The 26,118-nt window shown below is 35.9% G+C and overlaps 1 protein-coding gene across 2 annotated transcripts in view; it reads right to left on the bottom strand.

Annotated features, from left to right (window-relative positions):
* Nucleotides 1–24,393, bottom strand: part of NMD3 (NMD3 ribosome export adaptor) — a 32,974-nt gene extending 8,581 nt beyond the window's left edge. Inside the window, exons 1-11 of one of the 2 annotated variants that reach the window (XM_057739042.1) lie at nt 24,262–24,393; nt 23,648–23,705; nt 22,309–22,443; nt 21,093–21,189; nt 16,848–16,928; nt 15,633–15,761; nt 15,256–15,346; nt 6,838–6,916; nt 6,045–6,141; nt 3,892–4,009; nt 2,376–2,521 (exon numbers count right to left, since the gene is read on the bottom strand). In XM_057739042.1, the coding sequence (XP_057595025.1) occupies nt 2,376–2,521; nt 3,892–4,009; nt 6,045–6,141; nt 6,838–6,916; nt 15,256–15,346; nt 15,633–15,761; nt 16,848–16,928; nt 21,093–21,189; nt 22,309–22,443; nt 23,648–23,691 (1,017 nt within the window). In that variant the 5' untranslated portion in view covers nt 23,692–23,705; nt 24,262–24,393. Of the gene's footprint in view, nt 1–2,375; nt 2,522–3,891; nt 4,010–6,044; nt 6,142–6,837; nt 6,917–15,255; nt 15,347–15,632; nt 15,762–16,847; nt 16,929–21,092; nt 21,190–22,308; nt 22,444–23,647; nt 23,706–23,794; nt 23,908–24,261 lie in introns of those variants that run through there. The other variant, XM_057739044.1, reaches the window with a different exon arrangement.
* Nucleotides 24,394–26,118: the final 1,725 nt, after the last annotated feature.

The raw sequence follows: 26,118 nt of genomic DNA, 5'->3' as shown, positions 1-26,118 counted from the left end.
TATTTGCCTAAAGAAGCTGAAAACTCATGTCCACACAAAAATATGCAAAAGAATGTTTATAGCAACTTCACTGCTAATTGCCAAAACTTGAAAGCAACTAATATGTCCTTCAGTAGGTGAATGAGTAAACTGTGGTACATCAAGACAATATTATTTGGGAACTTCTCCAGTGGTGCAGTGGTTAAGAATCTCCTTGCCATGGACTTCCTAGGTGGCACAGTGGGTAAGAACCTGCCTGCCAATGCAGGGGACGTGGGTTGGATCCCTGCCCCAGGAAGATACCACATGCTGTGGAGCAACTAAGCCCGTGCACCACAACTATTGAGCCTGCGCTCTACAGACAGTGAGCCACAATTGTTGAGCCCATGTGCCACAACTACTGAAGCCCATGCGCCTAGAGCCTGTGCTCTACAAGAGGCCACTGCAATGAGAAGCCCGCGCACCACAACGAAGAGTACCCCTACTCACCACAACTAGAGAAAGCCCGTGTGCAGCAACGAATACCCAACACAGCCAATAAAATAAATAAATTTATTAAAAACAAACAAAAAAAAGAATCTGCTTGCCAATGTAGGGTATATGGGTTTGCCCTGGTCCCAGAAGATCCCACATGCCACAGAGAAACTAAGCCCGTGCACCACAACTACTGAGCCTGTGCTCTAGAGACCACAGTCACAACTACTGAGGTCTGCACGCCAAGAGCCCATGCTCAGCAACAAGAGAAGCCACCACAATGAGAAGCCCATGCACCACAACGAAGAGCAGCACCCCCACAAATAGAGAAAGCCTGCACGCAGCAACAACATCCAACACAGCCAAAAATAAAATAAATGAATTTTTTTTTAAAAAAAGACAATATTATTTTTTAAAAAAGAGCTATTAAACCATGAAAAGACATGGAGGAACCTTAAATGCACATTACTAAGTGAAAGAAACCAATATGAAAAGACTGTATGAGTCCATTCTGGAAAAGGCAAAACTATAGAAACAGTATAAAAAAAATTAGTGACCTCCAGAGGTCAGGAGGGAGGGAAGGATGAATAGGCAGAGCACAGAGGATTTTAAGGGCAGTGAAAATATCCTGCATTGATACTATAATGATGGATACATGTCATTATACATTTGTCCATAGAAAGTACAGAACCAAGAGTGAATGGTAATGTAAAATATGGACACTGGGTGATTACAATGTGTCAATGTAGATTCATCAATTGTAACAGACATACCAGGCTTTTGGTGGGAGAATGGCATTAATAATGGAGGAGACTATGCACCTGTGGAAGCAAGGGGTATACAGGAACTCTTTTATCTCCTCTTAATTTTGCTATGAACCTAAGACTGCTCTAAAAAAAGTAAAAGTCACTAAAAAAATTTTTTTTCTTAAAGGACACAGAAACTATTCTGAAGGGGCTCCTACTGGCTACATTTGAGGCAATCTGACAGAAAGGAAGGAAGGAAGGAAGGGAGGGAGGGAGGCAGGTAGGCAAGTAACAAAGGGAAAAAATAACTTACAATGGAGAGATCTGGCTATCAGTTAAACAGCCAAACATTACTTGTCTCTTGATATATCATAAAAGGTACATAGCCTCACCTTTGAAATGTTCTGCCAAAAAATTAACCTAAATTTAAGTAAGACTTTAGATCCACTTCCCAGTTTAAAGGAAATATGAGAGATTATGCAGCAAGTTCAATGACAGCATGAGGAAAAAATAAGACAGATCCACCAGATAAATGCCCTAGTTGCCTTAGGAAGTTGGTATCATAAAAAAATAAACTGGGGAAAGGGGGGGGGGCGCTATTATTAAATATTTAAGAGGTATAGTATTCTCATTCAATGTATAGTCTGAACAAACCATAAAAAGCACTTTGAGACAAATAAGGAAATTTGGCAAACTATATAGCTTATATGTATGATAATACTTTGATGATGTAGAAAATGCTTCTATGTTTTAGAGATCCACACTGAAATATTCAGTATTTAGTGATAATATATATATATTTAATTCAAAATGTTTGAAATTTTTTAAAAAGCAAAAGAGGATTAAGTTTGTCATTTGGCCCTTCTGTACAAAAGTAAAGGAAATGCTTTTTCATAATAATATATTTTTAAAAATATTTCCAATATTAAAGAGAAAAAATTAACTTACCAGACAGTGTTAAGTCTGATAGTTTTCACCACAATGACCACTTTATTAAAAGCAAACGGGCATACAAACACGGAATGCATTTTTAACTGAATGTGGTGTTAGCTTATTTGAAACCACATTTTGGAATTACCAACAAATTAAAAAAAAGATACAAAAGAAAAAAAAAGAGAGAGAGAGACTAAAACAATAAGTTGGGGGTTAGGGTGAGGTGAGCAGGATGGAACTTACCTTTTTTGATATCATTCCAGCACCTGCACTGCGTTTTAGATCTCGGACTGTGCTGCATTCCATAACAATAAACTCCTCTAGTTGTTTGGGATGGCATAAACTATTGAAAGGGTGACTCCAGAAAGTGTTCCCATCAATATCTGCAACTGAGAATAAACACAGAACATTAAAGAACAAAAGAACTGGCGTATTTCAAAAGCCATCAAATGTGTTAACGAGGAAGAAGTTGGTATAATGAACTGAGAAGCATCAGGTGAACAGCAACCACAGTGGCAATTCACACTGTAGGGAATATCATTTATTCCTATAAATCAGCTCTAAACTTCCCAGAGAAAAAGAGAAATACCAGGTGTCAAACATATCTTAAGTAGCTACTATCATCAAAACACCACAGAGCTAGGTGCCTTTAAAATAAGTTCAGACTCAATCAGTTGTATAGCTGTTTCATGTGCTCACATTTTATTTCAAACACATATCAGTCATCTTATGTGCTTAGTTTATGGGAAATAAATTTCGACCTGACAGATGTTCATTCCAATAATGTAAACAGAACTTTGATGAATTCTAGTTGATAAGGATAATAAATGACTTTCAAAAATATCAAAATAAATTCAATGTTTTATAACAGAAAATTTATATTACAGTAAACATATGAAAAAGATCAAGTAGGAGATGCAACCAAGTACTGAGAGACACCTATCAATATGGGGTCTTTTTTTAAATATTTTTATAAAGAGAATATTAAAAATTAGGTATAAAAATGATAAAATTAGTTAAAATTCATTTTTAAAATAAAGTACTACCAGATTACAAAAAGTCAAATGTTCCAAACTTTAAAACATATGCTATACACTAAAATTTGACAATGAACTTAAAGTCATAAAAAATAAGAGGTAAATAAATAAGTCAATTTCAGTAAAAAATAAATTATAAAATAAAAATTTTAAAGTTCACAAAAATCTTTCTTCGAACAAAGAATACAAGAATAACAATAAAAGCTTTAAAAATTCCAGTGTTTTAAAACACTGTACAGTAAAAATTTTAACTAGTTTTTAAAACAATATTACTAAGAATGCGTCATAAAATTAAGAACACTTGGGACTTCCCTGGTGACACAGTGGTTAAGAATCCGCCTGCCAATGCAGGGGACATGGGTTTAAGCCCTGGTCCAGGAAGATTCCACATGCTGCAGAGCAACTAAGCCCATGTGCCACAACTACTGAGCCTGCGCTCTTTCTAGAGCCCACAAGCCACAACTACTGAGCGCACGTGCTGCAACAACTGAAGCCTGAGTGCCTAGAGCCCATGCTCTGCAATAAGAGAAGCCACAGCAATAAGAAGCCCATGCACTGCAACAAAGAGTAGCCCCTGCTTGTCACAACTAGAGAAAGACTGTGTGCAGCAATGAAGATCCAATGCAGCCAATAAATAAATAAATAAATAAAATTAAGAACATTAATAAATTATTACTGCTTGCTGGACAGAACTGTCAAGGCAACTAGTTTCTAAAACTTACCTTGTAGGGTATTTGGATCTATGAGATGGATGACACTGGTTACTCGAATACACACACAAATCTGGTTCATGTTTCCCAGGCTTTGTGCCAGTTTTGGAGACAAACAAACTACATTATCCTAGACATAAGAATTAACATTTAGTGTGAAGGAAGTCCTAATAACAGTCTCCAATAAATATTCATCAATGTAAACCTGATTCAAGTGCATGTGCCCAAACCAAAATGTTATTTTTAATTCTATGTGTTAACAAAGGACCCCAAAAAAAGAATCAAATCTTAAACAGAAAATAAGCTATACCTTCTTAAGATGAGGGTATTTTCTCAATAAAAATGCTTTAGAAAATATTTTCCATATCCTAGTCACCAAGCTATTAAGTTTATTTCAATTTTATTGAAGTGTGAATGCTTGCTTATTACTCTATGCTAACATAGTGTGCATTCTAAGCAAAGTATTACAAACACCAGAAGGAGAGTGATTTTTCTAATCTATTTGTGACTTCATTTAATCTCCATAAAAATTAATTTCAAAGGAGCCCCATGTTCCTCCTTATCTACAAGTACCATATGTAATCAAAATCTAATGCTCCCCCCAAAAAGAACATATGCCTATGTGTCCGTCAGGAGATATCACCACCCATGTGGCTATCTATTTTTAAGCTGTTATTAAAATATAAAAAGGATCTGGGTTATATTTTAAGCAAAATCTATTCACAAGGCTCCCCCACTGAAGGGACATTCTGTGCATCCCTAATGGTACCTAGTTCAGTGCTTTTTTTCTTTTCTTTTCTTTTAACTTAATAAATAACAGTCTCTTAGGATTAATGAAGAAACTTCTTTACACTGTGTATTCATCCAGATATCTATATGAATCATTCAAAGCACTTAATACACAAGGCCTAAATATCCCCTTCCCACCTAGATTCATATTTCCCCAGTTTCATGCCAGGAAAATGCTCACTGTTTTAAACTAGGGGTCTGCAAAACAAGACCCTCAAGTCAAATTTTTGTAAATAAAGTTTTCCTAGAGCACAGTCTCAGCCCTTCATTTACCTATTATCTATGGCTACTTTTGTGCAACAAAAGCACAACTGAGTAGCTGCAAAACAAACTATATAGCCTAAAAGCTTGAAATATTTACTATCTGGCCCTTTACAGAAAAAAATTGCTGAGTCTGTTTTAGGCCATCATTTCATCCCTGGTACTGTGCTACACCATAAATTAGTGATAACAGCTTTAAATCCTTAGAGTCTAGACACAAATCCTGGCTTCATCACTGTGTAGTTACTAGCTCTGGACAAGTCATTTAACCTTCCCAAGCTTCAATTTCCTCATCTTCAAAATGATGTTATGATTTACTCCAGTTGTTGTGAGACTTGAAGAGGTGAAATATACTTAAGTACTTTCATAACAACTTTATGTAAAAAGCTCACAATAAATTATGACACATCACTATTAGTGATTTAAACATGGACATGGAAGTTCCTATGTAGCGGAGACCTCTACTACATAAACCTTAATACACAGCCTTCTTATACAATAGATCTTCAATTACTATTTGTTGAATTTTAATTTATATTTTATATTTATTATAAAATATATTTTAAAATATAATTATATTTAAATATAAATATTATTTATATTATAAATATAACGTTTATATTTTTTAAGCAGAGTTTTTTACCTTAGTACAATTAATGAAATGACAAACTACATCTTAAGTGTTATTCAGATAATATTTTTAAAATCACAGAAATAATTCTAGGATCTCCTTTCCACAATACTGTTTAATTTTATCAGTCCAAAATCTAGTTTGCACACATTCCACAAAGTGGTTCACTGATAATTATTTTAAAGTAATTTCCTATATTCAAAGATTCATAGAACTGTCTGTCATCTGTCCACTAGGATTTGCAAAGTTCATGGAATACACACCTTAAAAACTACAACCAGGCCTTTTAATTAGTACACCAAAAATTTGTAATTTTAAGCATGATTACTTTTAAACATCTTTTTAACATGGCTGAAATGTGTCAGAAATCATTAAGAAGGAAGTTATTCTAAATGTTTAACTAATCCCAGAAGGAAACCAGGATCTAATAATTACATATAAGCCAATTAAGAAGGACATGGATTAATTAAATGAGAAAAAGTACCTTGCATATTGGAACAATTTCCACAGAAAAAGTGCTTTTGTAATTGTATGTGTTACTATGGATATCCTGGGAGATCAGTCTCTGTGAGGCTTTATATCTGTTAAGAGAAAAAGTTAATCATAATAAAAAGACAAAGGTCCTTACTTGTATAGCCTAGGGAATATAAATTTTCATCAAATCAAATCATCACTGTTCACGATCCGAAACAGCTTCCTGATGCCTGCTATGGTGAAGCCTCATTTCATCCACTTCATTTAAAACCCTTCACCAATATGACTGCACCCTACCTATTTTCAACTTTTATCTACTGAAAACCTCCAAAACATGCCCTTGGTTTGACCAATCTAGTCCACATATAGATTTTATATCCATTAAAAGCCACACTAATGCCTACCCCAAGTCATTGTTCACACTAATCTCACCTATCAATACAAATTCTACTTTTGAAAATTTCCCCATTTTAGGAGCTTAAGTCTGTCCTTCCTCCTCCATGAAATTTCTCCCCAAAATCCTCTACCCCCCTTTTTCTTTTCTCTTATTTACATACATTGAATCAGTGGTTCAGTACTACAGTGCTTATTATCACAGGGTGAGGTCTAGCTCCCCAGAGATTCTTAATGCTTTTTGAGTAATATTTCCCTTAAAGTGGCTAATTCAATAAATGCTTGCTATGTAAGTATTCCTACTACAATTTTAAATATTTTAAGAGAAGTTGCCTAAGCCTGAAGAATAGATGTGACCAATATTTCTTCCCAGTTCCCTAGATTTAATCACATGTAGGTTCAGAACATACCTAGTAGGAACTGTACACTGAAGAAATTCTACCATCTTCTGAGCATGTTGTTTCGAGGAATAATAGAAATCCAGACCATCTTTTAAAGAAAAAAAGACACATTCAAATACTGCAAAGTAAGATTTTCCTCTACTAACATGAGTGTATCAAAAATTAAATGCATATTAAATAATTAAATTATAATATTCTAGCCACAGCACACTAGGAATACTGTATCACTTAAGATCTGTTTGAGGGAACTAGATCCTGCATGCATGCCATAACTAAGAAGTCCTCATGCCACAACGAAGATCCCACATGTGGCAACTAAAACCCAGCGCAGTCAAAATTTTTAAAAAAAGACTATTCCACTTTTTAAAAATTCTGTGTTCAGTTTTCATCCATATAGCCTAGACTTTTAAAGTTTCTAAGACATATCTCTCTCTCTCTCTCCCACGCCCCCATTTTATTTGCATTATTTGAATTTTCTTCTCACTTTTACTTCTATCTGGTATATGGTTTTATTAAACTTCAAATGTATTTCAGGCTCTTCTCTAATTTATAAAAGTTGTTTTTATTGCTCACTGGTCTTTTTAAGTGACTTCTGGGTGGAAGGGGGAGGGTGGGAGTTACTTAATCAAAAGCCTCTTGAGGATAGGAGCCAGCCTTCTCTTCTGCTGCCTTCCTGACTACTTAGAAGCAAATTCCACACAGAACAGAAGGCTAGAAATAATTCTCTCTTCTGGTTGTCCAGCCTTTCATTTGCCTCACTTTCCAAGCTTTCAGCAGTGTGGGCAACATTTACTATATATTTAACCCTCGATAGCATTCATTTGAGTTTGGTCGCTCTGTTTCATTAAACAGTTTTTAGAGTTTTTTATATCTGTACTTTCCATCCTACCTATTTAAGATAAAATAAAATTTCTGCATCAAAAAAAAAAAGACTTGTTTGACAAAAGGATAGACAAATCAGATAAATGCTAACAAAACGAAACAAGATTCATGACTTAAATTTCAGACAAAATAAAATTCAAGGTCAAAAGGGAAGAGAAAAATATTAAACAGAGGATATTTTATGTAATAAATGGAACAATCTACCAAGAAGACAACAGGAATGCATCTAATAACAGAGCAATGAGATAGAGAAAACAAAAACTATTAAAAAGAAAAAATTAACAAATGTTAATACACGTGCAATCACTGTGGGAGACTAGTATAAGACTATGAAAACCAAAATGACCAAACTGACCAAAAATAGGAAGGATACACAGAACGTGAAAAACCAACTATCAAGGTTGATTTATATATAGAACACAGTTCCAAGAAAGAATATTATTTTCAAAAATTCATAGAATAATCACATACTAAGATTAAAAAAAAAAAACTTCAATAAATTCCAAACAGTAATTACTACAATGTTATCCAATCACAATGTAAGTAGCATTAAAAATCAGCAACAAAGAGATAACTAAAAGCAAACAACCTGCTAAGAAATGTTTAGAGATATTCTTCCAAACAACTCAGCTAATTATAAAACTAAAATAACTTAGAACAGCCAGAACAATTTTGAAGGTGACCAAAGTTGTCAGGAATTTACACTTCCCAATTTCAAAACTCAATAACTTTAGTTTATATAATCAAGACAGTGAGGTACTAGTATATTAAGCATAGATTATATAGACCTATGGAACAGACTTGATAATACAGAAATAAACCCTTACGTTTATAGTCAACAGATCTTTGACAGAGGATCCAAGGCAATTCATTGGGAAAAGAACAGTCTTTTCACTGGGAAAACAGGCTATCCACATGGGAAAAGATGAATTCATCTCACAATATGCACAAATATTAACTCAAAAGGATTAGACCTAAATATAAGAGCTAAAATTATAAAACATTTGAAAGAAACAGGAGAAAATCTCTCCGACATCAGACAAGAGTTTTAAACATGACGCCAAAAGCTTATTTAAAAAATGATAAACGAGACTTCAAAATTTAAAAGTTTCACAATTCAAAAAACACCATTTCATGCAGGCATCACACATCCTAATTTCAAAATATATTACAAAGTTACAGAAATCAACACAGTATGCTATCGACAAAAAAGACAAGTCTACAGAATCAATCCACACATAAATGGTCAACTGAACTTCAGTAAGTGTGCCATGAAAACACAGTGGGGAAATGATAGTCTCTTCAACAAATGGCATTGGGAAAACTGGAAAACTACATGCAAAAGAATGAAACTGAACTCCTGTCTTATACCGTATACAAAAATCAACTCAAAATGGATTTAAAAGATTCAAATTTAAGACCTGAGACTATAGAACTTTTAGAAGAAAACATACCAAAAAAAAAGCTTCACGACATTGGTCTTGGCAATGATTTCATGGATGACACCAACAAAAAAACAAACAACTGTGACCACAACAAACTAAAAAAACGTTCATCACACCAAAAGAAACAATCACCACAGTGAAAGGGCAACCTACAGAATGGGAGAAAATATTTGCAAACCATGTATCTGAAAGGGGGTTAATCTCCAAAATCTATTAGGAATTCCTACAACTTAACACCAAAAAAACTAATAACCCAATTAAGAAATGGGCAGAGGAACAAGACATTTCTCCAAAGATGTACAAATGGCAAACAGGTATATGAAAAAAGCTCAATGCTGCTAATCATCAGGGAAATGCAAATCAAAACCCCAATGAGTTTATACTTCACACCTGTCAGGATGGCTATTATTAAAAAAAATAATACAACAGACAATAAGTTCCGGTAAGAATATGAAGATATTGGAGCCCTTGTACACTACTATGGAGAATATAAAACAGGGCAGCCACTATGGAAGATAATCCAAATGTTCTTCAAAAAATTAACAATAGAACTACCATATGATCCAGTTATCCTATTTCTAGGTATTTATCCAAAAGAAGTGAAATCAAGAGCTCCCATGTTTATTGTGGCACTATTCACTACAGCCAAGATGATGGACATTTAGGTTGTTTCCACAAGACATGAATAGATAAAATGTGATATATACCTCCAATGGAATATTATTCAACCTTAAAAAGGAAGGAAATTCTGCAATGTGCAACAACATGGACAAACCTTGAGGGCATTAGGCCAAGTGAAATAAGCCAGTCACCAAAAGACAAATACTGATTTGTATATATTGCAATTGAATATCTGCATATACTACTGAATGATCACCATTTATATGAGGTACCTAACATAGTCAAATTCATAGAATTAAAGAGTAGAATGATCGTTGCCAGAGGAGGAAATGAGGAGTGACTAGTTAATGGGCATAAAGTTTCAGTTAAGCAAGATGATTAAGCTCTAGAGATTGCTGTATAACATTGTACTTACAGTCAACTATAATGTATTATATACACTTTCAGAAATTTGAGAGGGTAGATCTCACATTAAGTGTTCTAATCGTAATTAAAAAAAAAAAAAGACGCCATTAAGTAAGTGAACATATAGACTAGAAGAAAATATTTACAAATCATATGTGATAAGGAGCCTGTATCCAGAGTATATTTTAATAACTCTTACTATTTAAGACAAACAACTGAATCAAAAAATGGGCAAAATATTTAAACAGCTATTTCAACGAAAAAGATACAGAAAAGGCCAATAAGTTCATGAAAGGACAACTGACATCATTAGTCATTAAGGGAAATGCAAATTAAAACCACAATGAGGGGCTTCCTAGTTGGCACAGTGGTTAACAATCTGCCTGCCAACGCAGGGGACACGGGTTCGAGCCCTGCCCCAGGAAGATACCACATGCCGCGGAGCAACTAAGCCCGTGCGCCACAACTATTGAGCCCATGCGCCGCAACTACTGAAGCCCATGTGCCTAGAGCCCATGCTCCGCAACAAAAGAGGCCACAGCAATGAGAAGCCTGTGCACCACAATAAAAAGTAGCCCCTGCTTGCTGCAACTAGAGAAAGCCCGTGTGCAGCAACGAACACCCAACACAGCCAATAAAATAAATAAATTAATTTAAAAAAATAAAACCACAATAAGATACCACTTCACATCATCCTCTAGATACAACAGCAAGTGTTGATAAGGATGTGTAGAAACTAGGAGCCTCAAACACTGCTGACAGGAATATAAAATGGTTCAGCCACTTTGGAAACACTTTTGCAGTTTCTTAAAAAGATAAATATAAATTTACCATATGACTCAGCAATTCTACACCTAGGTATGTACTCAGGAGAATAAAATAGCTGAGATATCTGCTGAGAAAAAAGAAACATGCAACAGGTAGTGGAAAAAGATAGCTGTAAGTACCAGCTACAGAGCCAATATGAAAGAAGAAAATTTATTAACTTTAAGTTTATATATTAGAAATTGAAAATAAACTACACTTTCAATTAATTCAAACCAACAAACTAAAGAAAGTACAAGGGAAAAAAATTGTATAACTATGTATGGTGATGTATGTTAACTAGAATTAATAGGGTGATCATTCAGCAATATACACAAATATTCAATCAATATGTTGCATACCTGAAGCTAATGTGTTTTATGTCAATTCTACAATTCTATCTCAACAAAAAAAATTTAAGTAGAAGGAATTAGTAAAAAAAGAAAAAAAAAAGAAAAAATTAAGAAAATAGACTTTTTTGATAAAACTGAAGCTAACTCTGAAAAAAATAAATAGACAAAACTTTGGCAAATCTGATGCAACTGGGGAGAAGAAGGAAGAGAAGGGAGATGAAAAAAGACAACATTAGCAACAATAAAGAAGACATAACTATAGTTATGGATGAGATTTAACACTATGATATATATATCATGTTTAATTTTATGCCAAGTATGTGAAAAGCTAGATGAAATGGTGTATTATTTCCTTGGAAAATGCTATTAAAATTGATTCAAGAAGCAGTATAATACCTAACAGAGACTAATATCCTAATAAAAGGAGTTGAAAAGCCTTTATCGCCTTTCCTCATACCAAACTGGATGGCTTAATGGGAAGGTTCTTACAGAACTTCAAGATGTGGATTAACACTATGCAGAAAGAGGGAAAAGCTCCTTTGTTTCAATGTCACTAACATAATTGATAGCAAGGTTGGACAGAACAGTTTAAATATAACTACTACGCATATGTATCAAATAGAACCCTCAACAAATATTCTATTTAGGGGTGAAACACAGAAAGATGATAATGCCTGACACATTACCACACTCAATGCTATTCTCCACTCCTGGCCAAAGGGAAAAAAAGAAGGGGGAAAAAAACAGGGAATAATACTGTAGAGGAAGAAAATAAAACTCTCATTGTATGCAGATAATAATTTACCTAGTAAATCATGAATATCATGTATATGACACAAGAATATAATGTAAACTATTAGTGATATTAAGAAATTTCAGAAAGATCAACATATAAAATCAAGAGTTTTCCAAAATATTAGCAATAATCACTTAGAAAACGTAATGAAAAAAGTTGCCATCCACAATAACAAAAAGTATAGGATAGTCCAAAAAAACAAGAAAAATTCAAAATCTTGCTGAGGGAAACTATAATACATTACTGAAATATGGAAAACATGATTATGCACCAGGCACAGTTCTAAGTGCTTTACACAAATTATTTAATCCTCACTATAATCCTATGAGGTAAATGTTATTATCATACTCTCTATTCGACTGATGTGAAAACTGAGGCTCAGAGAAGTAAACTTGCCTAAGGTCACACAGCAAAAAACTGGTGGGACAGAAATTCAAACCGACAAAATTTGCTTCCAGAATCCATGCTCTTACTCACTATCAACCAAGTTCTACAAAAGAATTAACAAGGGGGTATACACTATAAAGTATAATTTATATACTGTGATAAAAGCAGAGACAGACTAAACCAGAACTGAGCTATGTGTACAAAGGAATTTAGTATATATATAAGAAAGGAGATACTTCAAATCAGTGGGAAAAAGATAGACTACTTGGTAGGTAGGTATTGAGACAATGCAAGTTAACTTTCTGGGAAAAACTCTTACCAGGTAAGATTAAAGATCCAAAAGCAAAACAAAAATTTACTTTTTAAAAATAATCTTGGGAGTATAAAAAACTTTCCTGTGTAAGACAGAAAGTCATAAGCCATAGCTATATAACTAAAAAATGAAAAATTTAGATGATAAAAGACATGAGACATTGTAAGAAAGTATCTGCTCTCTCAGGCTCACACTCAAATGCATGCTCCTCTCTCTACATGTACTAATACACTCATGTAATGAGATTGATACCCTGAATAAGAGAAAAAATAAATAAGGAAAAAATAGATATATGAAAACCAGACAATTCACATTAGATAAACATAAATGGCTAATACATATGAAAATGTTAACCCTCATTAGTAATCTAGGAAATGAAAATAAAAACAAGATGCCTTTATTCCCTTCATTAGAACAGCAAAAATCAGAAAGTCCAATACAATCTTATGCAATGTTGGCAAGTGTTTGGAAAAACAGAAATTCTGACAAGTGATGGGGCTGTAAACTGACACTATTTTGGAAAACAATCTAGCAGCACATATAAAAATTTAACATTTGCATACTCTTGTCTACTAATTTCAATTCTTAAACTCAGTTCCGCAGAAAGATCACTAACTATGCACAAACATAAGGATGTTTATTACAGTACTGTTTGTAGCAGCAAAAAATAGAGCAGCTTGTAAACCAATTAGTAGGAAACAATTATATAATTTAAAACATACTGATTAACAAATACACAACCATACTGGTTAAAAATAATGAAATGGGATTACATGCAATGATATGGAAAGGTTTCTAAACACATTAAGACGGCAAGTCACAGAATATTACAGATGGTCTCTTATGAGGGGAAACTAATGTTATCACAATTTATATACAGAGTACATATTGTAATATTTTGTTTTAAGGGGCTACATTTGGGAATAACAAGTGGATAAATGGGACAGAGGTCCTTTATTCATATATACTTCTGTTTAAATTTTTACAATTGTTATGATTTTGAAAATAAAGTTACAAACAAACAAGCAAACAAAAGATTTATTTACATCAAACCAAGAGCCAGTAGGGGATAAAAAATAGAATAATTTCTCTGGATGAAAAAAAGGACTGTTAAACTTGTAGCATTTTTGATTTTGAAAGTGATTGCAAAAAGTATGCCCCAGAATGTATCCAAGTCTTTTGCTACAAAAAAACTCTGTGTGAGGATACTTCTGCCATGAGGACAGATAATCAGTTTTCTGCTTCCTTTGCTAGAATATTAGGATCTCCTAACCCCCAAGAGTTACTCAAAACAAAGTTACTCAGAGTAAAGGTGTATTTTTGTCTGATGAATTGCCACTAATAACCAGGCACCATGTTAGAGGCAGCAAAGTACCTTACCCACAATAAGTATTCAGTAACCTACATTTCACCGATTTCAACTGTTCACCTTATGTCTACTAGTAATGCACGCACATCAGACATAAAGCTTAAAAGATTTTCTCCAGATGACATGACTGGCATTCATTCTTCCCCATTTAAGGACCCAAAACCACACTTCTAAGTACTTTCCTCAAAATATGTGAGATAAATGACTTAACGGATCAGTAAGTAACAGAGGAACTCACACCTTTAAAATAAGTAGTACAAGAATGTGGTCATTCCTTCAAGAATAGCTATCTCTAAACCTGTACTTTAGCAACCAGGAAAATTATGTACATGTCCTACAACTAAAAATATTAACTTTTAGCAAGAAACTTAAGAGTTAGCTAAAGAATATTTATGTTTTCTATTATTAATTAAAGAACTACTCATCCATCAACTAGTATATAAAAGTATGCTACATCAATAGTAAGTGCTAAGACAGGACATGCGCTGAGGAGCCATTATGAAATCACACAAATATTTTTAAATTCCATCTTCAAGAAATCTAATTATATCACTTGTATATCACTGTTTATTATTACTGAGTTTAACCTTTTGATTCAATGTATCCATCACAAATGCCACTAGGCATATGAAAAACAAAAATATTACAACTTACAGATCTCAAAAATAATGTTCTTTCAATCAGAAACTGACCTCTGCATAAAACAAGTTTTTGATGAATTTCTATCATACCACTTTACATTCTATTAATGCAGTTACTGGTTTACTCATCTGGTAGCTATTTAGTGTAAATTTCAATTAAAATAGAAAAAAAAATTAAAATTCAGTTCCCCAGTTGCACTAACCACATTTCAAATATTCAATAACTACATATGGCTAGCAGCTACTATACTGGTTGGACAGTGCAGATAAAGAACTAAGATTTTTTTTCTCCTAACAGAAAGTTCTTTTGGACAGTACTATTCTAGATATTATCAGTAAAGATAAAAGACTCCTTAGGATAGCTGAAATAAAATTCTGACATCATTTCAAACGTTTTGAATTTTAACTCACCATGAATCTCTTTGATACGAAGTGTATTCTGGTGCATCCCATATTTCAAGATCAACTGTTCCAGATAGTAGAAAGTTTTTTTGTGCAAAGTCTAAACAGGAATGCATTATTAGATTAATAAATGAAATGCAAGAGAAAAAAAAAAAAAGCCATCTACAGACATACCACACTGATTTTTAAAACAAAAGCAATCTTTAAAGATTATCTAATATGTGGCAATGATCTGTTTCTAAAGGTGAATGCCCCAGAGACCTGGAATATCCCTGGTGCCTGAACGATTTGGAAAGAAGGGAAAGGAGAAGGTTTTACTCGCTATGTATAGCCAACAAAGATAAAATACAAGATGGAGGATTCACACATCATCTTTCTCTCATTACCTTTTGCCTGACTTGAACCACAGCCTTCCAGAAATCCTTAGCTTCCACTCTATGGCAGTCTCCACACATCTGGGGCTGAACAACATAATCCACCACAAACACTTGCTGGAGGATAGCACCATTCATCACCTGACAAAGAAAACAATCACACTCCTTCATACTTTTCTTTCTGTTTAATAATAAATAGTTTCCTTAAAAGAAGATCCTTTAATATGTAACTTAAAATCTTTTTCCATAAATGCTCTGAGGAAATCAACAATAAATGAGTTACATTTAAAGTCATAAATTATACTATTTTAAGAAAGATATATAGATTTAATTCATAGGATTTATTACATTAACATTTCAAATTTACCATTAGTTGAAGTGTTGGAAGGATATTCTCTGAAGAATTTTTATAGCTATATATACATGTATATGCATGTGTGTATATAAAATTCATCCTCAGGAGACAAAGAAAACTCTCAAAACAGAAGACATTCCTTAACTTAATTGTTCCCAAACACAGGCAATCATCAGAAATCACCTGAGAAGCTTTAACAGATTCCTGGATCTTACATAAGTTGAATCTAGTTTGATTCAGTCACTGTGAGTTATAATGATCAGCCAAGTTTGAGAAGCACTGCCTTAACAGCTCACGTTTTCACCTCAATCTTATTCCAAATAAAAATGACTCTGAGGGGCTTCCTAGGTGGTGCAGTGCTTAAGAATCCGCCTGCCGATGCAGGGGACACGGGTTCGATCCCTGCTCCAGGAAGATCCCACATGCTGCAGAGCAGTTATGCCCATGTGCCACAACTATTGAGCCCATGTGCTGCAACTACTGAAGCCCACACACCTAGAGCCCATACTCCACAACAAGAGAAGCCATAGCAGTGAGGAGCCTGCGCACCACAACAAAGAGTAGCCCCCGCTCACCACAACTAGAGAAAGCCCTCGTGCAGCAACGAGGACCCAACATAGCCAATAAATAAATAAACAAATAAGTTTATTAAAAAAAAAAAGACTGAGATTAACTTAGCCCACTAATCTTGAACAATAGCTGCTCTTACTAGTGATCTGATAATTTGTGCAGATGATCCAAAAGAAAACAAAAGGTTAAAATTAAGAGTGTATTTGTTTCCTTCTAAGCTGTTCAAGTCATAATATAACTTATCAATAGCCCCTCATCTTCACTACTTACACTTTAACCATGCTGAGAAAATTAAAGCTTACCTCTTTCTGAATAGTTAGTTTAACTTTAAGTCTCTTAGAATGGGGCTCAGTCCAAACAAAGCTTGCATCTACAAGCCGTACCTTCAATAAAACACAAAGAGAAACATAAGTTCCCATCTGAGGAGAAAAAAGATGAAAGAATAACTCATTAATAAACAGATTTCACAGATGCTTAAGGAATCCATGATTAATCTACCCAACATCATTAGTTTAAAAAAAAAAAAAAATCATCAGCAGTATGACAACAAAAACAGCAAATAAAGGGAAAAGCTAATGACTATATTAATGCAACTGGTGTAATTCATGCAAAACTTAAAATACTTGCATAGAAAAAAAACTCTTTCCCCTAAAAACAGTATAGTTTTTTGAATGGAAATTACACTTTTTAGAAGAAAACAAAGACCTGATGACCTCAACATCTACTAGAAATCTCATAAACAAAGGTTTCTACTTTTATCATTCTCTCCATAATAAATGTGTGGCTTAAAAAAAAGAATGAACATTCATTAGAGGGAATCTCATGCAGTGAATACTGAATCCACAATGGTAACTCACTGCTTGATCAGCAAAGGCCAAAAACGTTTGCCATATGTGACAAACTAAATGTACCTCAATGTGACTAAAGTGGGGTTCAAAGGAAGGGGGTGGGAGAACAAAAATGGAGGTTGTTTCAATAATTTGGGCAGAAGTTTTAGGTGACCTGAACTGAGGGGCTGGAAACAATAGCAGAAAGATCCAAGCCAAGAGCTATTTAGGAGATAAAATCTATAGGATTTAATAATAATTAGATATGGGAAGGAAGAAAATAAGATTCTGGAATGACGGTCAAGTCTTGGGCATCTAGGTAACACTATCTTTCTGACACAAAAAAAACAGATTAAATGGGGAGGAATGTGCTATATTTGGTTTCAGACAATTAAGTTTAAGAGGATTTATCTTAAGATATCCAAGTGAAGCTGTTCAGTGGATAGTGAGATAGATATTTGGTCAGGAGCTCTATGGAGAAATCTGAGCTGCAGATAACATCTGGGAGACATCAGCAGGCAGATAATAATTTTATCAAGGCCTGTCTGGTGAGAATTAGATAAGTCAGTGTAGATACAGCAGTCCAGAGTAAAACCCCCCTCCTATGACTGGCTCCCCTAAAGCAAAGCCTAGTAGTCAACAAGCCACACCAGGTACAGAGGGTGACAAAGTGCTTCTTATTCCCTCAGGCTCCATCTGCATTCCCCATTCCTTAGCCTCACCAAACTATCTGTCCTCAGACAACCAGAACTAATCCACCTTATTGAGCCCTTTATCCTTCTTTACCATTACCTCAGTCACCTTCTCTTCTCCCACTCTGATCTCCCCATGGTTCCACATATGCCCTTTCTGTCCCATCTAACACTCCTCCCCAAATCCTCCCCATTCTTTTCACTGTGGCCTCTGGAATTCAACATTCACTAACAACAAAACCTCCTAAATTCTCAATCTCTTTCCTGAATATTTCCTTCACCTTCTAGATCTCCTGATTATATATACTGCTCTCCCTGAGGCTAACTGGAAGTAATGACTGATTTTTTTTCTCATCTTCTCAAACTTTTATCATTAAAGGATCCCAGGATTCAGTCCTCAAATGTCTCCCTTTCTCTAAACTCTCTAGGAAATCTCAACCAATTTCACAACTTTAAATAGTATCTACACCCTAAACTCATTGTTTCCAGTATGGACCACTCCCTCACTTATTTATCCAGCTCCCCACTATTTCTTCTGTGTCTAATGGACATCTAAGTACCACTTTTTGAGATGGGCTTTGATCTCTCCCACCTGATCTGCTCCTCTTGAAGCCTTTCCTACTTCACTAACAGCAACTCTCTCCTCCATACTCAAGAACCAGAAGTCAAGAACCACGGAAGTCACCCCTAACTCTTCCAACTCATAAACTTACATTGAGCTTCATCAGTAAATCCTACTGACTACCTTCAAAATAAGAGTCAGAATCTATCCACTTCTCACTACCTCTACTACTGATCCAAACATCATCATTTCTCATGATTACTGTAACTGGTTCCTAAAGGTGCCCATCCCCCTCAATCTATTCTAAACACAGCCAGTGCGAACCTGATAAACTGTAAACCATTCATCTTACTGTTCTGCCCTATACCCTCTATACCCATTATACTCAGAGTAAAAACCAGTCCTCAAAAGGGCCTACAAGGCCTGACCTACTGACTTTCCATGCCCTCCCAGGCTTCATCCCCAATTACTTTTCCCTCCCCACTCCACTCTAACCACACAGGTATGCTCCTGCCTCTGGCTTCTACCCTTACTTTGTCTACCTATAATGCTCTTCTCTTCCAGACAGTGTCTCCCGCCCTTACTGCCTTTAATGTTTACTGAAGTATCACCTTATCAGTGAGGCCTCCCCTAACCACTTTTCTTTTTTTATATAAATTTATTTTTGTGTTTATTCTTTTATGAGTTTCCACCACGAAACTCCCCAAGGGCAGAGACCTTCTCCCTCTGGTTCACCCAGCACTTAGCAAGATCCCTGACACCTAGTAGCAGTTCAAGAAACATCTGTTGAGCGACTAAGTGAATAAATAGTAAATGTGGATCATATCTCTAAAACCAAACCTACCTAAACTAACCTGTAACATTCAATAAATACTGAATATTCTATTACGCTAAGGATTAGATATACAATTTTGTCATGCCTTTCAGGGGCTTACATTCCAGTACAAAAAAACAGATTTATAATAACAATGGCTAACATTTTAGTCAGTGTTTTAAGAATGTTATACTACTAATTTACTGATTCCAGCAACTCTAGGAGGTAGATATTATGACTTATCCTGTAGATGTGGAAACAGGCTCAGAAAGCTTAAGTAATAATCACTCTTCTTCGTAAAATTTTTTAACATCTTTATTGGATTATAATTGCTTTACAATGTTGTGTTACTTTCTGCTGTACAACAAAGTGAATCAGCTATATGTATACATATAGCCCCTTCCTCTTGAGCCTCCCTCATAACCACTCTATTTTAAATTGCAACTCTTCCCTGCACAGTCCTTATCCCCTTCCTGGCTTTTTCCTCCACAGAATTTCTACCTTTTAATATACCTATTTATTTTATTCATTGACTACTCCACACCCTCCCCTTCAACTAAAATAAAAGTCTCTGAGACAGGGATTTTTCTCTCTCTCATTCACTGCCATATCCCTAACATCAAAAGCAGACTGGCACAGAGTTGACACTTGATAAACATCTATTGAATGCTAATGAATTATTAATGAACATTTGACAAAAGGCTGAAGTATGAAAGTAAAAGCCCAAATTAGACAGAAAACTGACTCCAGAAAAAAAAGAAAACTGAGACAAATCAAGGAATAGAAGGAAAGTAAAAAACAATAACAATATAATATTATTAAACCTTCAGAAATATTCAACAGACTGCATCAAGAACATTAAAACTCTAAACTTAAAATATTACTACTGAAAAAAATTTAATACAAAAATTGGAAGATAAAGGAAACTGCCAGGAACACTGGGGGAAAAAAAGGTTAAAAACAATACAAGGGCAAAAAGGCAAAGTTTTAAGCTAGTAGGTCCAACATTTGACTAATACAAATCCCAGGGAGAAAAAAACAAGGAAGATAAAGGGAGAATTTCAAAGAACTATTACATGAAATTTTATCACAGTTTAAGAAAATCTGAAGGCCTTCAAATCCAAAGAGTCCATTTCAATTAAAAACATACCTGGTGGAAATGTCACAAAGTTTAGCATAAAGAAAACTGAAAGGTTATGTAGAGAGGCTAACTAGATTAACAAACCCTATTTGTTTTTTGGAGATGTTTATACACTGACTTTAAGTAATAGGCACAAATATTTTCTTTTTAGAGCAGTAATGGAAATTTTTTTTAAACCAAATACCATAGCCTAATACTATAGCCTCCAAAATTATATTTAACGATGATTTTATATAAATATTCTCAGAAAAGATTACCGCACATTAAGAAGTTCTCAAATAATAAATGAAAAAATTTGATTCTATACTAAATCTTTTAAAGCAAAAAGATTTTCATTTCCATTAAAAAAGAACATACGCAACTTTAAAGATGAAAACATTTGTAGTAGTGTGCTTACCAATAACAGCATTTAATAGTTATTTTGGAAAATCTACTCATACAAGGATTATCTGAAAATGAGAGATTAAACACACACAACCCTACAAAAACTGATTTTAGCTATTTGACCTACCTTACTCAGAGGGGCTTTGATTTTTTTCAAACACAAAGCAAGAAGTTCCCTGGATTCTAATGCACATTGTACCCAAGTTCCTGGTGGCTGGAAATATCTGAAAGAAAAGATACTATATTGAAACTCAGCATCTCTTAGAAAAACAAAATCCCATCTGAATACTCAGACATAACAATGATTATTAACCAGATATAATAATACTCAAGGTTGATCTGAGGCACTTAACCCAAACATATTTTAACAGTTACAGAAAACTTTCAATTAGACCAGTAGTTTAATTAAAAAGGTAAAATTCTGAGTGTTTGAGAAAGTCAATCTGAAATAACTTATTTAAGGTCTTATTACATCAAGCACCAATAAGAATTCCAGTGAGGATGACAAAATGCCCAAAAGTTCCTTGAAGCTATGCTCTGAAACACAGGTAAAAAAATCACCTCAAAACAGCATTAAAATGGTTTATAATGTACATCTAAAATGCTTAAGAATTGCTTATTTCTCACACACCAAAAAGGTATAGTACCTAATATTGATAGTATTAAAGATATGTATCAATAATAGCTCAGACTATTTATCTACTTCGAGTTCCTTGTCTAATTTTAAATTGCAAAATTTAAAATCTTACACTAAACTTGACTAAATTAAAATTTAAATCCCTTAAGTTTTTTAACCCAGCCAGCATCAGACTTAGGACAGGGCCTAACATATGGTGACCATCCTAGACATGATATACTGAGCTGAGCTTTTTTCCCATCAACCATAGTTATTTTAGTTACATGGGAACATTAATACATATGATTTTTAAAACATACTGCCAAATTACTTAAAAAATAAGGTGCTTTTCATCATACATGGTTTCTAGTGATTGAAGGGAAAAATAAAAGCTTCATGGTAATTAATATATCTTTAAAATCTGCTCTCACCCTTAAAAACATCAACTTGTATCTATTAATTCTATACATCAAACCTGTTAATCCCTTAACAGAAAAAGAACAGATTCAAATACGATTACACTAACTTTACCAAATTAGCAGGGAAAACTAGAAAAGTACCCTACAAAATTGCAAATTCTAAAATCTCTAGCTACACCAACATAAAAAAAACTTAAATCTCAATTACATGCATTTTATTATATGTATGTGTAATTTCTGTATATCCTGGTGGCTCGCTTACACATAAATTTCAACTTTAAGTAGGATAATATAGTACCACACCGTACCTTTGGCATTGTTTGCAGAAAGATATAGAGACTTGTTTCGGAATGCCTTGGCTGATATCTACTTTACTTCGCAGACAAGCCACGCAAATATTGGCAGGATTTGGAGTAATTGGGACACCACAATCGCAGCACAAGCTTAAACAAAGCATATATTTTTCAAATTAGATTTCATTAGTGCACTAGTTATATTAAAAAACTATCAAACAGGAATTAACAGATACAAACTACTACATATAAAATAAACAAGGTCCCACTGTATAGCACAGGGAACTATACTCAATATCCTATAATAAACCATAATGGAAAAGAATATGAAAATATATATACATATATATAAAACTGAGTCACACTGCTGCACACCAGAAACTAACACAGCATTGAACAATTAACTATACTTCAGCAAAAAATAATTAAAAAATAAAAAAACTAACAAACCAAAGCCTTCATTAGACCATAGTATCTCTGCCCTTTTTAAAAAAGTGACTTAGAGCAATCTTCAAAGATGCAGTAGATTAAAAAACCTTGGATTATTGAGGCAAAAAAAGAAAAAAGAAAAGGATGGGCACAATTCCAAAAGCCTCAAAATATGGCTGATGTACAAAGGGTCTAGAGCAGTGGTCCCCAACCTTTTTGGCACCAGGGACTAGTTTTGTGGAAGACAATTTTTCCACGACTGGCGCGGTGGCGGGGCCCAGGGATCCCTGGTTTAGAGAATCTAAATAACTGCTAACAGTAATCATTAACAGTTTTAGCGACCAAAGGCAAATGTTTTTTTAAAGCTCAATATATCACAGGGACTGCCAAAATGTAAACATTTACCCAGAGGAAAAAAATTTTTAAAGGATGTAAAGAGTCTAGTGATTCAGTATGATGGGAGTGTCATAACCCTAGGTGTACTGAGAACACAAAATGTTTAAGAAGCATTGTTGTTACCCAAAACAAAAGTTCTAGAATCTCTGATATCCACTAAGGTAACCACCAGGCACATGTGACTATGGAGGACTTGAAATGCGCATAGTAGAAATGAATACTTAATTTTATTACACTGTAATTAATTTTAAAAAGCCACATATGGCCAGGGGCTGATGCCAATCTAGAAGAATGTACAGTGAATATTTTAACACTCTTGAAGCAGAATTTACTACAGCAAACTTTCCAGCGAAAAATGAACTCGTTTTTCTCAGGAAATAAGGCTTTCATTTTTCCCACTTAAAACAAAAGAATTCCCCCCATCTCCGTCCCCGTCAAAAGAAAAGCTTTCCCTACAGTAAGTTTCAAAGATTCACTTTAACATTTTTAAATAATGTAAGGGGGATGGGAGAAAAGGGACACAACTCACATGTGTCCAGGTGTGTGCTTGACGGGTTCTGTCATGTACTCCATTTTTCTGTTATAACCTGATTTTAAAAAGAGAGCGAATAGTGAGATTCACGACATTTGTCTGTTACTCATCTTTCTTCTGCCTCTCTAAATAAGGCAGCCAAACCTCATAGAGCAGCACATGAGAAAAACCAATTCCGCTTGGAACCTCTGGAAAAAGTAATTTCTTCAATAACAGAACGAAGCGAATTCCGGCGGTTCCCATCTGCAAGACCCTCGAGCCACACTACACTGCGCGCCGACCTCAGGCGTCACCCGGGCGCCAACCCCAGTGAACCCGAGGAGGGGCCAGAGAGGGCCGGGGCCGCCCGGGACACCCCACGCCCTCACCCCTGCCGCGGGCGTGCCTCGAACGCGCACTGCAGGAGTCCGCGGGCGGTGTCACCGCGCCAGCAGGCCGCCCCCCAACCCCGACCCGGCGCCCCGGGGGTGAGACCTCACGCGGGCTCCCGCCGGCGGCGCGCACGCGGCGCGCACGCGGCCCGAGGTCGCCCCGAGCCCAGGGAGCCCGTCCCCCTCTCTCCTTAGGGACCCCGCGCGATTTCAGCCCGGGTCTCAGGCCCCAGAACCTACGTAGCGCCTCTGGACCAAACCCAGAAGTGCCGAAAAACCGCAGCAGAACCACTTCCAGTCGCCTAGTCGGCGGCCACTACAGCTGACTCCGGTGCGGAGAAGATCTCGCGAGAGACGAGCTCGAAATCCCGCGGGCCTGGAGAAGCAAGTCACAGCGGCGGGTCGGGGCGGAGGAAGGGGAGGGCGCCGGCTAGCGGCGGGGGGCGGGGCGGCCAGACCCATGGGAAGGATCTGGGCAAGAAGGCTCGGGGTTCCCCGGCTCTCTCCTTTTATGGCTCACGAGACTCACACAGACTCTACAGCTCTTCTGTTGGTTTATAATCCTTCCCGTTCTCCCTTGGCCGGAGCTCACTTTTCAGGTATCCTTTTTTCAGATATCCCTATTGGCAGCTTGTTTCTTGGTTAAATGATTATATAAAAGTTATCTATAAACGGTACCACATTACACAAAGAAATTAGAGCAGCCTCCATCAAGGGCAGTGCCTTTGTCTATTTTGTTCACGGTTATGTGCCTAAAACCTGACATACCCTAACTACTCCAATTAATATTTGTCGAATAGATGAGAGAAAGAAATGTAAGAAATAATCATTTGTGAAGAAGTCTGTGTTATTTTCAGACCACTCTAATTATTGTAATATGCTTCCCCGTAGTGCACTTAATATTTCCTTATGAGTTTATACCTTGATCCTAGAGCAGCTCAGAAAGAATCTCATCACTTTTTCTATGACAGAATTTCAAATATTTGAAAAGCACAACATATTTTTTTTTCAGTCTTCTCACCCTAAATTTCAAGGAATAAGAAAAGTTTTACAGAAGGTGATCAAAAAAGGCCTTCCATATCTTGCATAGGGTACTTAAGTAGTCTCCCGTTGCTTCTCCTTATTTCCACACTCCAATCCATTCTTCCAAAATGTAAATTTGATTTGTTACACTCCCCTGCTTTTAATCCTGCAGTGGTCTCTGCACTGGATTATTTACAATGTCTCTGCATAGAAAAAAGACCCTTCAGGATCTGACCCCAACATAACCTGCCACATTCCTAAGCACACAGCCATGCAAACCACTGGCAGTTCCTGCAGGAACTAACCTTCCTTTGCTGGCCTACCTGTGAGTACAGCCCAGCTTCTGAATGTCAGGGGCTGTTCCTTTTTTCTTTCTCAATACACTCCTTCCATACCCTGTTTGATTTAGCACCAAGTGCCACAGTGCCAGGCTTGTTAGGCACTGAATCAACACAGACATGGCCCCTGCCCTCATGAAGCTCTTGTTTACAGATGAGGCTGATATTCCAAAAAACTAGGTAATTTGCTGGGAGTTCTGTAGCAAGTAAGTAGCAGAACCAGGACGTGAACAACAGCTTGTCTAACTCTGTGTCCACACACCACCATACCAGGCTGCCAACCCTTCTGAAGCTCAGGTCGGCTATTCTTATTCGTGGGCTTTTTTTTTTTTTTTAAAGAAACTTTATTTTCCATCGACCTTATTTCCATTTTCTGTTTAAGAGTCTGTGGAAGGGGCTTCCTAGGTGGCGCAGTGGTTAAGAATCCCCCTGCCAATGCAAGGGACACGGGTTCGATCCCTGCTCCAGGAAGATCCCACATGCCACGGAGCAACTAAGCCCATGTGCCACAACTACTGAGCCTGCGCTTTAGAGCCCGTGAGCCACAACTATTGAGCCCATGTGTTGCAACTACTGCAGCCCACACGCCTAGAGCCTGTGCTCCGCAACAAGAGAAACCACGGCAATGAGGAGCCCGCGCACCACAACAAAGAGTAGGCCCCACTCACCACAACTAAAAGAAAGCCCACACACAGGAAAAAAGACCCAACACAGCCAATAAAATAAATAAATTAAT

The sequence above is a fragment of the Hippopotamus amphibius genome, chromosome 6, assembly GCF_030028045.1.
Source record: "Hippopotamus amphibius kiboko isolate mHipAmp2 chromosome 6, mHipAmp2.hap2, whole genome shotgun sequence".
Classification (NCBI taxonomy): domain Eukaryota; kingdom Metazoa; phylum Chordata; class Mammalia; order Artiodactyla; family Hippopotamidae; genus Hippopotamus; species Hippopotamus amphibius.
The sequence above is the reverse complement of the archived record's forward strand: the minus strand, read 5'-3'. Positions and strand labels throughout refer to the sequence as shown.